The sequence below is a fragment of the Nasonia vitripennis genome, chromosome 2 (genome assembly GCF_009193385.2).
Source record: "Nasonia vitripennis strain AsymCx chromosome 2, Nvit_psr_1.1, whole genome shotgun sequence".
Taxonomy (NCBI): Eukaryota; Metazoa; Arthropoda; class Insecta; order Hymenoptera; family Pteromalidae; genus Nasonia; species Nasonia vitripennis.
In genome coordinates this window covers 20,403,176-20,419,566 of record NC_045758.1, presented here as the reverse complement: position 1 = coordinate 20,419,566, position 16,391 = coordinate 20,403,176, and the positions used below count along the sequence as shown (strand labels likewise).

Genomic DNA, 16,391 nt, shown 5'->3' with positions numbered 1-16,391 from the left:
TTATTCATGTATATTATCTATAAAATAGTATATTATGACACAACAGTGATATTTTATAGCACAACAATCTCAAAATCGACAATGAAATTGGCATTTTGAGGTTATAGTGTGCTATAAATGATATAATAAGTTATACTCGACCTTGCGATCAGTATTCAATATGTAAGTAGCGGAGGATATAAACAATGTTCTCGAACCTGTGGGGACCAGGCAACAGTCCTTCCGAACTGCTGCCCGGTCCCCGCAGACTACATATTTTATACTGTCCGTGAATACATCTATATACTAACAAAATGCAAAACAAACATTTATAGACAAATGCCCATACCCCATATTATAGGTCGATGAAGGTCTACAATAAAACTTATATATATATATATATATATATATATATATATATATCGTGCATATTGTATATGAAGATATAATAAACAACGTGCTGGAACCTGTGGGGACTGGGCAATAATCCTTCAAACGGCTGCCCGGTCCCCGCAGATTCTAGAACATTGTTTAGATCCTCATCTATATACCTATGATAAAAATGATATAATAAGTTATACTCGACCTCGAAATCAGTATTCAATATCATATGTAAATAGAGGAGGATATAAAGAAAGTTCTAGAACCTGTGGAGACCGAGCAACGGTACTTTTGAACTGCTGCCCGGTCCCCGCAGACTCTACCTCTACGTGAAAATATCGGCTCTATATAGTGCTCTCGGTAGTTTTATAAAAGCTTATATATGTTATATACGACCATTCTACAAGTATCCAATATCATATGCGAACTTTTTTAGTTCTTTGTGAATAATATTGCAAAATTTTAGAGAAAGTTATCAAAGACTCCAAAATTAGATATGATAAAAAAATAGTCGAAAAAAATGCCAATAACCCCAAAAAACTATGGGAAATTATAAACAATAAACTGGGCAAAAAAAAAGTCTAATAAAACCATGAGTTGTATAAAGATAAACGATATTAAAGTTACAGAGAAAGTTGAGATAGCGAGTAACATGAATAAGTTTTTTTGTGAGATCGGCCAAAAATTGAGTAATGGTATCGTGCAACCCAATAATGCTGAAAACAGACTACTGGATAATAATGCTAACTCAATCTTTCTAAAACCCACAAATATAAATGAAGTAAAAAACATAATCAATACATTGAAAATAAAAAATGGTGGTGTGGACAAAATAAAAGCTAAGTCCTTGAAAGTGATTAGTAATTATATTGCGGTACCATTAACGCATATTTTTAATTTGTGCATTGAAAAAGCTATATGGCCCGATGCACTAAAAAAAGCCAAAATCATTCCGATATATAAATCAGGGGAAAAACATAACATTACCAATTATAGGCCTATCTCACTTATATCCAATGTTGCTAAAATTTTTGAAAGAATAATATTTAACAGGCTATATGATTTTATCCAAAAAATAACATAATATCAAAACACCAATTTGGTTTTATGAAAAATATTGGCTCAAAAAATGCTTTAAACTATATCACACAAATTTTGTACAATAATGTAGATAAAACGATACCAACAATAGTCACTTTTCTCGACTTGGCTAAAGCTTTTGATACAGTTGACCACAAGTTGTTATTAAATAAACTGTATTGTATTGGTATTAGAGGTTAGGCATTGGATCTCCTTAGAAGCTATGTGAATAACAGATATCAAACTGTTAAAATTGACGGTGTAGAAAGTGATAGTTTACTAATAAGTATGGGTGTTCCACATGGTACAATACTGGGTCCACTTCTATTTATTATATATATAAATGATATGCTAAAGGAGATTCCACTAGAATCAATTCTATCGTACGCAGATGATACTGCAATTATAGCAACAGGCAATACATGGATAGAGGCGCAAAAAAGTATGAATGAGTTTCTTACTGTGATATACAAATGGTTAGCGGTAAATAAGTTATCTTTGAATGTGGATAAAACAGTTTGTATGACATTTAGAAGCTATTGCGATAGTGTACCGAAACTTATTGATGTAAGAATTCAAAATAGAAAGATAGCTAGAGTTGAGTATTACAAATACTTGGGAATTGTCATTGACTACAATCTGAAATGGGATAAACACATCCAATATATATTAAAAAAGACAAAGTATCTAGTCTATATTTTTCACAAAATATCACACACTATGTCAACAGAAACTTTAAGAATGATATATTATGCTTTCTTCCACAGCATCATTAGCTATGGAATAGTAGCCTGGGGTGGTGCATATAGAAATAACCGTGATTTATTACAAAGTTTACAGAGAAAAATTCTCAAGATTATCAACAAAAATACTTTTAGTATACAAGATAGTCCATTAAACCTAGAGCAAGTATTTAATTTCGAATCCCTTAAAATCCATTATCAAGATCTCAAAACTCAATTCCAAATGTCTACAAGTATTACTCGAAAGAAAAGTTTAATTATACCTAAGAGCAAAAAACGAGTCAGTGATAAAAACAGTTATAATAATGCTATTATAATTTACAATGCACTACCAAATGAGCTCAAAGAATTAGATATAAGCAAAACCACAGCAAAACGTAAAATTAAGTATTGGATCAAAACCAATACTTAGTTTTCCAGATAGTTTTAAATTGTTAAATTTGTTAAATTCTAAGAAAAGAAAATGTAATGAGTGTTTATTGATGTTGAAAGGATTTTGATAATGTAACTATCTTTAGTCTTAAGTACTAGTTTTAAGTCTTTTATTCTTCTGTTATATACCAAGCTTGTACACAGGTAACTTAGTTTACCTCTACAAGGCTTGCTGGTATGCGTATTCTTAAGGTATACTATGTAAGCTATCATCTTGGTTTAATAAATAAATAAATAGAAATTTCGACTCACGAATTCCAATTTTCAATATTGTTTATTTTGAAATATACATTCATAATTTTAAGATGCGTTCTTTTATCTCAGCGAAATTATTATAAATATTATTAAAAACCATTATTATTTACGGAAATTAAAAAATTTATAAAAAATTATCTATTTAAAGTATTTTAATTCAAGTTTATAAGTATTAGATGGGAATTTCATCACATTCCTAAAGTCATGAAATTTACATGGATAGATTATTGCCAAACAGCAACTATGTGTCCTGGATTTGATTAATTTGAATAAAAAAATATTTTATTCCTATTTTTACTATCATCCAGACTTAGTCGAACAGCTGTTCGTTGGCTCTGGAGAAGTGAGCTCGACAGGCTGTCAGCTTTTCTGCGCTATGCGCAGTATTGTGCGCGTCTATTTGGCGAGCGGCTAGCACGTTCATGCTGCCTTCCCGCCTGTGCGTGTTTTGATCGTTTCGAAGCCGCTTGAGGACCTCCGCGAACCGCGATATTTTGCTCAGATCGACTTTTCGGACATTATTACTCAATGATAGCGACTACGCGATGTAGCTACAAGTGTCAGTTATATAATCAGAAGTGCTAGTGTGGCGCCCGTATCTGTTTTGAGACATAACCTCCGCTCGGCTCCCCGCGATCTCGCACGCTGATCGTCTGTTCACGGTTCTTCGTTTATGAGACAGTAGGATAAGTATTTAAAAGTGATGCACCCGGAATGGCACTGACGATGATATACGTGAGTGTCATCCCATCAAGGAGTGCTGCAGTATAGGAAGATACGTAACTCCAGTAAGAAACTTGAGATTTTGGCGTTTGAAGGTTATCCCTTGTATTTCTGACTGTTCCTGCTGATTCTACTGATGTACTGATACATTCTTCTTACTAGATGCTGTCTGGATAAAGATTCACAACAGATCTTTATCGTGTTATGTGCAGTAAAATAAGTATCTATGTGACTGTGTGATCTGTTTTTAGAGTGGAATCAATGTTGTAATTCCCATGTCTCCTACTGGTAGCTATGTGACATTGCTATCAGAGGATAGAAATAATTTAAGTACTAGATTCGTTCACTATTGGAGATTAGACAGTTCAGTTCTGCCCGGAACTGTCCGAAGCGCATGCTGCAGTATGTCTATATTTAGTGAACTAGACTTACCAGTTCATGTCCAATCTCAATAATCGAACAAACCGCATTTATGTCACGCCTATCCGTGGCAGAGTAGTCCTTTATTGCAACGTGCATATCGCCATCCCTACGCTCGGGTGCTAACCTCACGATGCAAAAAAAGACTGCGAATGCCACGGATAGGCGAGTCAGCGTATTTATGCTAGTCAGTGCTATAACATATCGTACGATACACGCGTCATAAGTCGATCTTCATGGCACAGCGTTAAGCGCACTCGCTACGCTCGGGCACTTGGTACACAAGATACTATTTTTAGTTTTTATGATAATAGTTTATAAATAAAAAGAAAAAAAATTAATAAAGAAGATACAAATACGTACAAAAGCAAAATAAAATGCAATGTACTTTACAATAAAACATGAAAATGTCAGAAATAATTCATTGTATGTTAAATTTCTTACTTTTTATTACTTGCTATATATTGTGTGGTGCATGCTTACTTTTTCTGTATTAAAAAATTATCATAAAAAAATGCTGACACAAATATTATGCAAACAACATCAATGACAGATTATGGAAACCGCTTTATGTCAATTATGTCTATCACATGCTCTATCTCATACGCTTTTTTATAACTTTCTACATTTATTGTTGTCCACGCTTATTTTTATTATACTCCTATATTATTGGAAGTTGTTCTACAAGAAAATGTGTGTCTATTTGCATATATTCAACAGAAATATACAAAATTATAAGACTTTATCAAGAAAAAAAAAGAATGTATGGTATATGCTAAAGTGAGTTGTAGACGCTTTGAAAAACCTCTTCAACGGAGTTGAAAAGAGTACAAAATGGAAATAGAAAAATAGTTTTTTTAGTTATGCAAAATTTTTGTAAATCAAAATTTTTTTTATTATACCGCATGTGCAGTATAAAAATTATATATTTATAAAAAAAAATATTTTACAAAAAAATAAAATGTGCAATAAAACTACAGTCATGACCGTTGCGTCTCTAATAATTGACAAGAAAGCACGGTTCTGATTGTGTTCACATTCTATCGCTTTTTAAAAGTGGGACGCCATCTATCGGCTAATTTTTGTTATGATAGATGGCGCCATTATATAATTCCACCTGTCACGTGACACAAGCAGTAGACCCCACAATTCTCAATTTCTGGCTACGACATCCCCTTACAAGCCTCAAAATAAAACCTTACGTAATTGTATGTACCGAGGTATGGAAAATAACGTATTACCAGTATTATAGACTCAAAGATTATAAGTTATATTACAATCATGGAGATATTAATAAAAATGATGGTGTTGTGGTCTATGTAAAAGATAATGTAAAACACACTAACGAGACGATAGAAATAAGTAAACTTAAAATATTAAATACTATTATTACCTTAAATAACAATAAACAACTAGAAATCTCTACTTTATATAGATCGCATGGACTGAGTTGCGCAGAATTTAATCAGAATTTCAAAACTTACTTAGAACAAAAAAGAAAGGTTAAAAACGACATTATAATAGGTGATTTTAATATAAACATACAGGATCATAATCTTATAAGCATGGATTTCCTAAATAACTTACTAGAAAAGGGCTTCCTCCCAGGATTTACAAATACTACCAGACCATCAAATATAACTTCGAAAGAAGGAACGTGTATTGACAATATCCTCATATCAAAACGGATTTCCTAAATACAAAAGCACTAACTCTAAAGGTGCATATAACAGATCATTACCCATTATTTCTAGAAATAAGAAATGGTACACTTAATCCAAACAACAAAGAGACAGAGACTGACATGGTTTATTACAACTACAAAAAATTATTCAATACTGCTAGGCAAATAGACTGGTCAAAATTTAAAAATAAAAAAGATCCAAATGAAAATGTAAATGAAATAATAAATTAAATTCAATTATGCATTGAAAAATCAATATATAAAAAACAAAAACTAAATAAATCAAAGAAAACTCCCAGGAAAGACTGAATAACAAGTGCAATTTTGAACTAATGCAATACTAAAGAAATTGTATACAATAGATTACAACAAAATCCAGACAACGTTGAACTCAAAGCAGAATACAAAAAATTTGTTAAAACTCTAGATAAAGTAATTAAGGCAGCTAAAACCGAATATGATAGGAAAAAAATTGAGAGCAACAGTAATGATACCAGAAAACTCTGGGCCTGCATAAATCACAAAATAGGCAAAAGTAAGAATAAAACTGACACTAATATTAATCAATTAAAAATTGAAGATAACACAATAATCAAAAATAGGAGTGAAATTGCTAATAAAATGAATGAGTTTTACTGCAAACTTGGAGAAACATTGAGTAACAAAATAACTACACCAAAGGATAGACAGTTAGAACTACCTAAAAACAATCCAAAAACAATTTACATTAAACCTACAAACGAACTTGAAATTATAAAAATAATAAACAATATGAAATTGAAAAAAGGTGGGATTGATAAAATAAGTGCAAAGGCTCTGAAAACAATTGCTCCAGTCATTGCAGACTCTTTGGCTCATGTAATAAATCAGTGTATAGAAATGTCAATTTGGCCTGATATGCTAAAGGCAGCTGAAGTGATACCTATATACAAAGCAGAGAAGAAAAACGAAATGAGTAACTATAGGCCTATATCGTTAATATCAAACATTGCAAAATTTTTTGAAAAAATCATACACTACAGGCTTATAGAATTTTTGAGTAAGAGTAAAATATTGAGTAAAAAACAATTCGGATTCATTAGAAACATAGTAACTAAGGATGCTTTAAACACGATCTCTAAAACAATATATGAAAACATAGATCAAAGTATACCTATAGCTATTACCTTCCTATATCTGGCTAAGGCTTTTGATACTGTAAACCATAAGATACTGTTAGATAAGCTTTACGCATACAGTATAAGAGGAAAAGGCCATCAACTTATTGCGAGTTACTTAAATAATAGAAAACAAAAAGTGAGAATAGGAACACATGCAAGTGACTTTTAAAACATAAATACTGGAGTCCCTCAAGGGACTATACTTGGCCCTTTACTTTTTATACTCTATGTGAACGACTTGCTGACGAATATGCCAGAAAATACTATCCTGTCTTATGCTGATGATACTGCTGTAATAGCTAATGGTGAAACTTGGAATGTAGAAATCAAAATGAACAAATACTTAGAAGAGGTATCAACATGGCTTCGGCTAAACAAACTAACATTAAATATACAAAAAACGGGTTTTATAACTTTTGGAAGCTATTGCGTCAGTGCACCAAAGAAAATCGAAATTAAAATCAATAACGAAATATTAAAGAGAGTTAATGAAACAAAATATTTGGGTTTAATCTTCGATGCAAACATGAAATGGGACAAACACATTGAATATCTAATAAATAACTTAGATATTTGATCTTCATTTTTAGTAAAATTTCCAAATTCATGGATACTAATACTTTAAAAATAATTTACTATGCACTATTTCATAGTTTAATAAGCTATGGAATACTCGCATGGGGAGGTGCATACCAAAACAATTTACAATTACTGCAAACAGTTCAAAAAAGAATTTTAAAAATTATAAATAAAAATACTTTTCAAAGAATAAATCCACTTAATCTACAAGAGTTATTTGCATATGAAAGTCTACGGTACAATTACAACAATTTCAAAGATCAGTATACTAAATCAACAAGTAAAACAAGATACAAACTTGTAATACCACCTAAATATAATAAAACTGTGAGTACTAAAAACAGCTACATCAAAGCAATTTGCATCTTTAATAAATTGCCAAATGATCTGAAAACTTTAGACCTAAGAAGGAAAATTAATATTAAAAAGATACAAGACTGGCTGAGGAAAAATGAATGACGTAGAAACCGCTACAACAATAGATTGCATGCAATTAAAATTATGGCTTTTATCGAGATCTAAACAAGAATCCGGAGATGGCCCAGTACTGACTACTAAATTAATATTAAATGTCAGAACTAACATTTGCGCGAAGGGCAAATGTAAATTATACAATAATCGCAAACATCAACGGATTTCCAACTACAATTACAACAAAATGATAAATGCATACCCAAATATTAACGACCGTCTAGACAATCTAATAAACGAAATAATAAATGAATGGACATATAAAACTAAAGATGAAAAAACAAATATCAAATTCATAAAATTCGTCAAAGCAACAACCAATGAATTGGAAGTTAAAAAAGACTCAAGCATTGAAAAATATAAACCAATAGAAACAGTCTTCACCAGGATCGACGAAATGGCCGAAGAAAACAGCAATAAAGCTAGGAAAAAGGAAGCGACATCTGCACCAGGACAGAAGATCACAGAATCAGCTAAACACAGAATGACTTATGGCGATATCAACTATCTAGGATCTAACAAGGCATTTTTCTACTTTGATAGAGGTATAAGAGGTAAACAGGTTTTCATAAATTCAGTCTCCTCACTCAAGCACCAATCGCCTTATAAAGATATAGTAATAATAGATGCTATAGTTTTTACGTCAGACTGTAAATGTGATTCATCAAATCAGCATAATGATATGTTTCCACACTACCGAGAAACCTGTGCCGTTGGGCTTAGGTGCCCAGCAAGGCTCAGCACAACAGAAAGGATGTCTTACATAAGAGAAAAAAACGCAACAACAGATGGATTTATGACAAAAAGACAAATGTTGGTAAGGAGATGGTGAAACTAAAGTGCAATGACTTTAAATTATTAAATTATAGATATAAAAAAAAATGTTCAGTTCGTTTTATTCGTTCAAGTAGTGTAGGTGTAAATTTAGGCTTTTTGAATTTCGCGCCGCTGCTCGCTCTCCGTTGCGACGTTGAGAGCGCGCGCGCATGCGTCGAGTTGCGCGCCGCCGGCCCCGCTTGCGAGCGCGGGAAGGGCCCGCGCGCGCGGATTCCTTTTCGGACTGCCTAGCGCTTCGCACGTTTGGCTTCCTTACGCTTTTCGATTTTTTTTTCTTCGTACGGTGAGCCAGTGACTTGTTCTTCTCAGAGCTATCACTGTTCACCTCGTTCTGCGCCGTGTTGGTAGTGTTTAGCGGAAATTTCGCGATCGCGTCGTTCGCGTGTGTGTATTTGTGCGAGTGTGTGAGTGTGCCTCGAGGCGATAGTCTTAAGGTTTGTTGGCGAAGGTGTCCACGTGTTGTACGTGACTCCTTCGGGGCGAGCGAATAGCGGCAACACCCCTTGTTGCCCTCGTGCCAAGCGTCTGGCTCCCCGAGACGTCGGGGCGCGCTTGGTGCACGGTTGCGGACCATCCTTTCGCTCCCCAGGCCCGGCTTCCAGACCTCCAGGACCAGGACGGAAGCAGCGGCGGACTACGACGAGGCCTGTTCAACGCCCTCTTCAGCGGCGGTTTTGCGTTCGTCTTTGCGGTAAGAGAGCTCTCTCTGCGTGCGGAAAAGGTACCTGCGTCTTTGCGTTTGCGTGCGTTCTTTCACTTGAGTTTTTTCTCTTTTAGAGTCACTGTTCTCTTTCTTTTATTTGTATAGTTTCCCTTTCCTTATTTTCAATAAAGCTTACACTTGCTGAGGCTTTTCCCTCTAAACCGTGAGGGTTTTTACGCCAAAGCAAGTGCTTTTATGTGTACCGCGAAATCGTGTGTGTTAATTAAAAAGAACCCTTCACTCACTCAACCCTTTCCTTTTGTCGGAACTCACTCTGAGTTCTTTCACTCGTTCTAAGATTAATATTCAAAAAAATTAAGCGACAATACAAAATATAGAATCTCAAATCGTGCAATATAATCTATCGAAAAAAGAAGTATAAGTAACATTAAGTTAAGAGTACAACATATAGAATCAATAACGTAAACCTTTAGTAAATTTTAGTAAATTTAAATAATAAATAATATAAATTATTTTTCTTAAGTAAAATAGTATAACACTCGGTTAATACTTTCCTGCCGTGTTATAACCAAGGCCAGAAGGGTCCTGTTTATTGTAAATTAACGTCGGGCGTGCAGAAGGCACGGCTCGGCCGACTCAGATCATGCACGTGTTTTTACACGAGCCCGCGGAGGCGGCGTCGGTCGGGTCGTAGGAAATAACACACGAGAAGTTTAGATAAGGAAATATATATTCAATCGTTACTATACACGGAGGTGCAAACGCCGCACACTTCGACGAACGATAAAGAGAGACGAGAGATATTACCCTGTCGACGTGAGAGAGTGAGAGTGCAGGTACTTACAACTCGGTAGTGGCAGTAGTACTTGACGCAACGGACGTGGTCCAGTCTCGGACGTGGAGATGTACAGTTCGGACGGGCGTCGCAGCAACTCGTCGGTAACGCACGGACGAATATCGTTCGCTCTCGAGGTGCTCGCAGGAATCACAACAAATCCGCGTATACAGTATCGCGAGCAGAAAGAATATTGTCGAAAGCCCAAAAGAAGTTATTGTAGCAACCGTTATACATGAAGTGTTTAATGATGGATTAAATCTTGGATATAGAGCAATGCATCAACGTTTAAGAAAGAAGTACAGACTTTTAGTGAAACAATCAACAGTACTAGAGATTTTGAGATTAGTTGATCCAGTAGGTGTTGAGAATTGGTATAGATATAGATTGAAAAGACGGACGTATAAAGTACCAGGCCCAAACTATGCATGGCACATTGATGGCCATGATAAATTAAAGAGGTACGGTTTCGCAATTCATGGATGCGTGGATGGTTATTCCAAAAAGGTTATGTGGCTGTATGTATCTACCTCGAACAATGACCCTACAATTGTTGCCTATTATTATCTCCAGTGCTTGAAAGAGTTTGATGTTTTACCGACTCTGATACGATCAGACAAAGGAACTGAAAATACAGTTGTAGAATTACTTCAGATGGCTTTACGTTTCCATCATACAGATGAGAAAGCTGGAGAAAAAAGTTTCATAAAGGGTAAGAGTACTTCTAACGAGAGAATAGAGAGATATTGGAGGCAACTGCGGAACCATTTTGCTGAGTATTACATGTCTATATTTAAAACTATGGAAGATAATGGTGTACTAGATATTAACGATAAAATTCAGCAAAGTTTAGAGTATGTAAAGAAAGAGTGGAACGAGCATCGCATTAGAAAGCAAAATAACATACCCTCTGGTATTCCAAACGTGATGTACTTTTGGCCACAGAAATACGGAGGTCAAAATTGTAGCCAAAAAGTCGATCAACGAAACGTTGATAACTTATTAAATAAATATGCGAAAACACTGATCCTTTTCAATAAACATGTACAAAATTTAATCAAAATGTTAGTTCCTAAGTATGAAGTACCACGACATGCCGAAGAAGCTTATAATTTATTTGTACAAATTCTTCGTTTAATGAATTCTTAAAATTCAAATAATTATCGTTTTGTTTATGTTTATAAAATCATATTTAAGTGTACTTATAATATGTTTGAGAAACAAACATATTCTTTTAACAACCTCGAATCACAAATAGTTTTATTAAAACGTAGTATACATAAACTCTTTGTTATTACATTTGATGTACATTGTTTTTCTCAACACGTTAAAAATTATATTCACGTCAAATTATACTTATCGCAAGATCATGATACAAAATTTGTTTAATATTGCTCATTTTGTATACTTATTAGCGCATCATAATACTTCCGTTTCATAAAATAACTAAGACTTTTAAAAAACTTTTCGTAGCTACAGACAAAGAAACTCATGAAACATTTGTTCACAAGTTGCTCGGTTTTTATGATCATAATTAAGACCTTTAATTAAAATATTCTTAACTAAATTCGGTACTTTTTCTAATATAAGTGGTTCTTGTTTTTTTCTTAAAAATGTGATCGGATGAGTGTAGTCGTATGTGCTGCCTACGTCCCATATATGCTTCTCTTGAAACATTTCAATCAGAGTACAAGCAACAGCCCAGGCGTCGGAGAACTTGGACGCTAATCGAAAGTAATTTCTTTACCTTGAGTTGTCAGAAGTAATGAACCGAATTCTTTCACTTTAGCTAAACCCATATCACAAATTTTAAGTTGCTTGAACTCTGTACTAATTAAAATATTCGTCGGCTTTACATCTCTATGCGTTATACCAAGATGATGCTTTTCTATATATGTCATTCCTTTTAAAAGTTGAGTACTAAAATTGACCAAAATTGAAAAAGATTTATCCTCTTCGAGTAAACCATATAATTTCTTTATATTCGGTTTGTATATAATGTCTTTCAAGTTATGTCCTTTAACAAGGCCCATAACAATCCAAAATTCACTAAATTGGCAGCAAACTCCGACAATAGAAACTATATTTTCATGATTAATTTCTCTCAAAACGGCTATCTCTTTCAAAATGGTTTTTGATGTAGTACCTAAAATATCTATAACCTTGATCGCTACTTCTGTTCGGTTGTGGTATCCAAGTTTAACAGTTCCAAAAGCTCCAGATCACAAATACTGTTCTGTTATAGTTAAGTGTGAGTTTGGAATTTCAGTCATGAAAGGTAAAGGTAGTTTATGTACGTTATCCAATTCAATCGAACATTTTCGAGGTATAGGTTCTCCAATTGGACGTTTAAACGGATCAGGAAATCGAGTATAAATTGATGAAATTGTTTTACCGAAAGCATTTTCTATTGACGACTGTGAACTTTTTATTTCATTATCTGTTTTTGAAGGTGAATCAGCAGTTTCATGTGATGATTTATGGACAAACTTGTTTTTTGATATTTCGAAATTATTTGTTTCACTCTTTCTTCGACGATAAGTTAATGGTAGGTATAATTTTTGGCTTTTTCAAATCAACTATAGGTTCATCTAATGTAGAATCTTTTCTTTTCTTTTTAGAGTGCTCCTCTATTGTTTTCTCTTTTCTATTAAGATTCTTCAAATCTTTTAAAACTTCTTTTAGTTCACTAGTTTGTAAGTAAGTAGTTACTAAACTGACCTGTATTCTATCACCATTGCTTGGTTTGTTCTCAAAAAAAGACCATAGATCCTGCTTCTTGCCGTTCGTCTCAAAATCATTTAGGACTGCACCATCCTTGGTAGCCAGCCTAACTTGCATTTTGTCACTGTTAAAAAACTCTTGTGTTGCAGGCCTAGAAAACAGCTTAATAGCCTCCGCTAAAATATCTTCAAAAAAATACTCTCGATTTTGTATTAGAGACAATGTCTTTTCTTTACCCATTTTTTCAAAGCGGTTTTCTTTTTACCAATTTTAGGCCTGACCTTCGGTTTATTCTTGTCATTGCTGCTTTCGCTGAAATCGTGTATGTTACTCATAATATCTGAAAATTTTATTTGCTGTTGCTCAGTCAAAGATGATTTTGAGGTTGAAGCTAAAAAGTATACATTAAATCGTTTTAGTAAATATATAAAAGGATAAAATACACAGTATAACATAAATTTTTACTTGGCATGAACACAACTTTGTATTTCGAAATACCATCAACGGCTTTAAATTTGTTTTCTTCTTTTTTAGTAGGATATAACTTGCCATTTTTTTCATAAAAAATACTGAATGATTTGGGGTATAAATCTAAATAGGACATTAGTATGTAGCCATCTTCCAAAACTACACACGTCTCTTCGTAGCCATCACACGTTATGTCCACTTCCATAATTTTTTCTGAATTAATAATAAAACGCGAGATTCTGAGGTTAGATTTGAATAAAAGCTGATCTCATAGTAGGTATAATTTACTTACGTGGTTAGCTTTCAAAGATCAATTATTCAATTTTCTTTAATTAACCTATGACACTGTGAATAAGTTATTATTAATATAAGATTAGAGAAAGTCGCTATTTTCAAGGTCTAATGGTGTAAGCTGGTCAAACAAACAACATATCTCGCGCCGCGCTGCGCTGCGCGACTTACATTTGTTTAAACGAAAGCGCCGAGCTGGTGCGCGACTGCAGAGGTCACTACAAGCTTCCGTACCTCATTCCCTCACTCTTCGCACGCTCGCGCGCGCTCGGCCGCTTTTGCCGATTTTCAACTGCATGTTTCGACCATTTCAATGCATTTCAACAAAAACTTGGAATATACATCTTTTAATATTTTACTTATACTTTTGAATGCTGGTATTAAAATAAAAATCTGACCATTGGTAGAGCAAGAAGGCTCCCGACAAAAAAGTGCATTAAAAAATTGAAATTGCAATTGCGCAAAAACTATTGGTCCGACAGTGCCTGCTTTTTGCACACTTAAAATTGATATAACTATCTACTTCTGTGCCAAATTTCAGCTCTTAATCTTCATAAATAACAATGTTATGAATTTTCAAGAATTTTCGGTTCTAATCAACCGATCGGATTATTCGACGTCTCATTCTCTTCGTAATTAAATACTCTACAACTTTTCCATTTACACAATTTATATTGATTGAGTAGTTTTCGTTTTATAAGCAAACAACTCGCGTTTTTTTCACTCAATTGTTAATAACATATTTAGCAATGAGACTTGCGAGTTGGAAACACATAAGCAAACATCTACGGACTGTATTTTAAATGATCGAACAGGCGGATTGCTGTACATATTTTTGTCAGACAACCCTGGTAGCAGCGTTCCCGAGAAAGTACCTGAAAGCTACCGAGATTTTTCAAATCTAGCAGGTTTCCAGAGTAGACTCTAGATGAAAACCTCGATAAATCAGACATGATTTCTGGAAGAAATCTCGGTAGAATATTTTCTCTACTATGATTTGTTCATATAACCTTACTTTTCACACCAATTATCCTGCTCCGCATTTACATTGTTTGAAAATATCCATAAATTAATGAATATATATACCCTATAAATTCATCTACAATGTTTTTTGAAGGGGAAACATGATTTTTAAGGTGCACATTAATAGTGAAAACCTAACCCTACACATGCATGCTCTCATACATAACAGTATTTACAGCATTGTGTACTGGCAGACTTTGTATTATTCAAGTACAATTACTGTGTAAAAAGTGTCATCGATGCACTCAAAGTCACCAATGATGAGGTTTGCACAGGTATTTCATCTCATCAGTATGCAAGCCAGTTACTCTCAACTACCAAATCTCTCATAATCATGGTAAATCCATGATATTGAAGTTTGATGTCTGTTCTTTTGCATTAAGACTTGTTAAATTATTTAGAAAAAGCCGGCTATTTCAGTTTTTACTTAACAGTCTTGGTTGGGCTTTGGCGGCAAAAATACAGGTGTTACAACATGCCAACACAAATTAAATTCCAAAATTTCAGCTCTTTAAGTATGATAGTTCTCATGTGAGAGCAAAATCAAATTTTTATTGATTTCGATTACTTGTTTCACAATTTTATTTTGGCTCTTATTTGAAAACTATCATACTTAAAGAGCTGAAATTTTGCAATTTAATTTGTGTTGGCATGTTGTAACAATATATTGAGTTGAATTCATTCGAGCTGATATGAATTCAACTTTCATGTATAGACCCACCTGTATTTTTGCCGCCAAAGCCCAACCAAGACTGTTAAGTAAAAACTGAAATAGCCGGCTATTTCTAAATAATTTAACAAGTCTTAATGAAAAAGAACAGACATCAAACTTCAATATCATGGATTTAGCATGATTATTAGAGATTTGGTGGTTGACAGTGACTGCGCTCGCATACTGATGAGATTGAAATATCTGTGCAAACCTCATCATTGGTAACTTTGAGCATCGATGACACTTTTCACACAGTAATTGCACTTGAACAACACAAAGTTAGTCAGTACAGCATACTTGTACATACTGTCATATATGACAGTATGTATGTGTAGGGTTAGGTTTTCACACTTAAAGAGCACTTTGAAAATCATATTTTCCCTTCAAAATCATTCTAGATGAATTAATAGGCTAAATATTCATCATTCAACATTGACTGAAACTGTGAAAACTGTAGTTCTGTCTGCTATGCTATTCAGCAGTATAACATAGCAGACAGCCTCTACAATACGCGTCATATACTTCTAGTATGCCTGTGCTGGCCTGAACCGTACGCGCATGCGCAAAAAATTAAGAGAACTTCTGCTACTCGGGTTTCAACGTAGAAGCTACGCATATTTCTCGACGGATTCTGGGTTTCATTTCTACCGAGTCGCTAGGGAACGGGCCAGAACTTATTGGCCATTTGCTACCAGGGAAAATATCTCTATTGACTGGCCTATTTTTAAAAATCAGTTTAGTACGAAAACATAACTTCCCCATATTCAAGATTCTATTTTCATATCTTGAAATATTGCAATTATTTTTTGGCTACGAAAGAATGTGGATTTAATATTGACAGTTTTTTACAAAGTTCGCTTACATAATCATCAACAGGAAGAATTCTCGTTTGTAACATAGATCTATCCTCTGTTACCCATTCGCTGAATT

General features: G+C 34.0%; 2 protein-coding genes across 2 annotated transcripts in view; both read right to left on the bottom strand.

The window, feature by feature from the left end:
- Window positions 1-16,391, bottom strand: part of LOC103317176 (N(6)-adenine-specific DNA methyltransferase METTL4) — a 52,232-nt gene that overhangs the window by 22,929 nt on the left and 12,912 nt on the right. The window lies entirely within an intron of this gene.
- Window positions 12,866-15,007, bottom strand: LOC103317177. Its single transcript, XM_031923424.2, has 2 exons — window positions 13,433-15,007; window positions 12,866-13,358 (listed from the first exon to the last, which is right to left on the bottom strand). The coding sequence occupies exons 1-2, from the start codon at window positions 13,638-13,640 to the stop codon at window positions 13,180-13,182; spliced, it is 387 nt and encodes a 128-aa protein (XP_031779284.1). The 5' UTR covers window positions 13,641-15,007; the 3' UTR covers window positions 12,866-13,179.

What these genes read in the sequence shown, in the direction of transcription:
- LOC103317177 (XM_031923424.2), bottom strand. Translation starts at nt 13,640, where the DNA reads ATGGAAGTGGACATAACGTGTGATGGCTACGAAGAGACGTGTGTAGTT. An exon ending in CAAAGTTGTGTTCATGCCAA is followed by an intron (nt 13,359 to 13,432) that starts GTAAAAATTTAT and finishes TATACTTTTTAG; the next exon opens with CTTCAACCTCAAAATCATCT.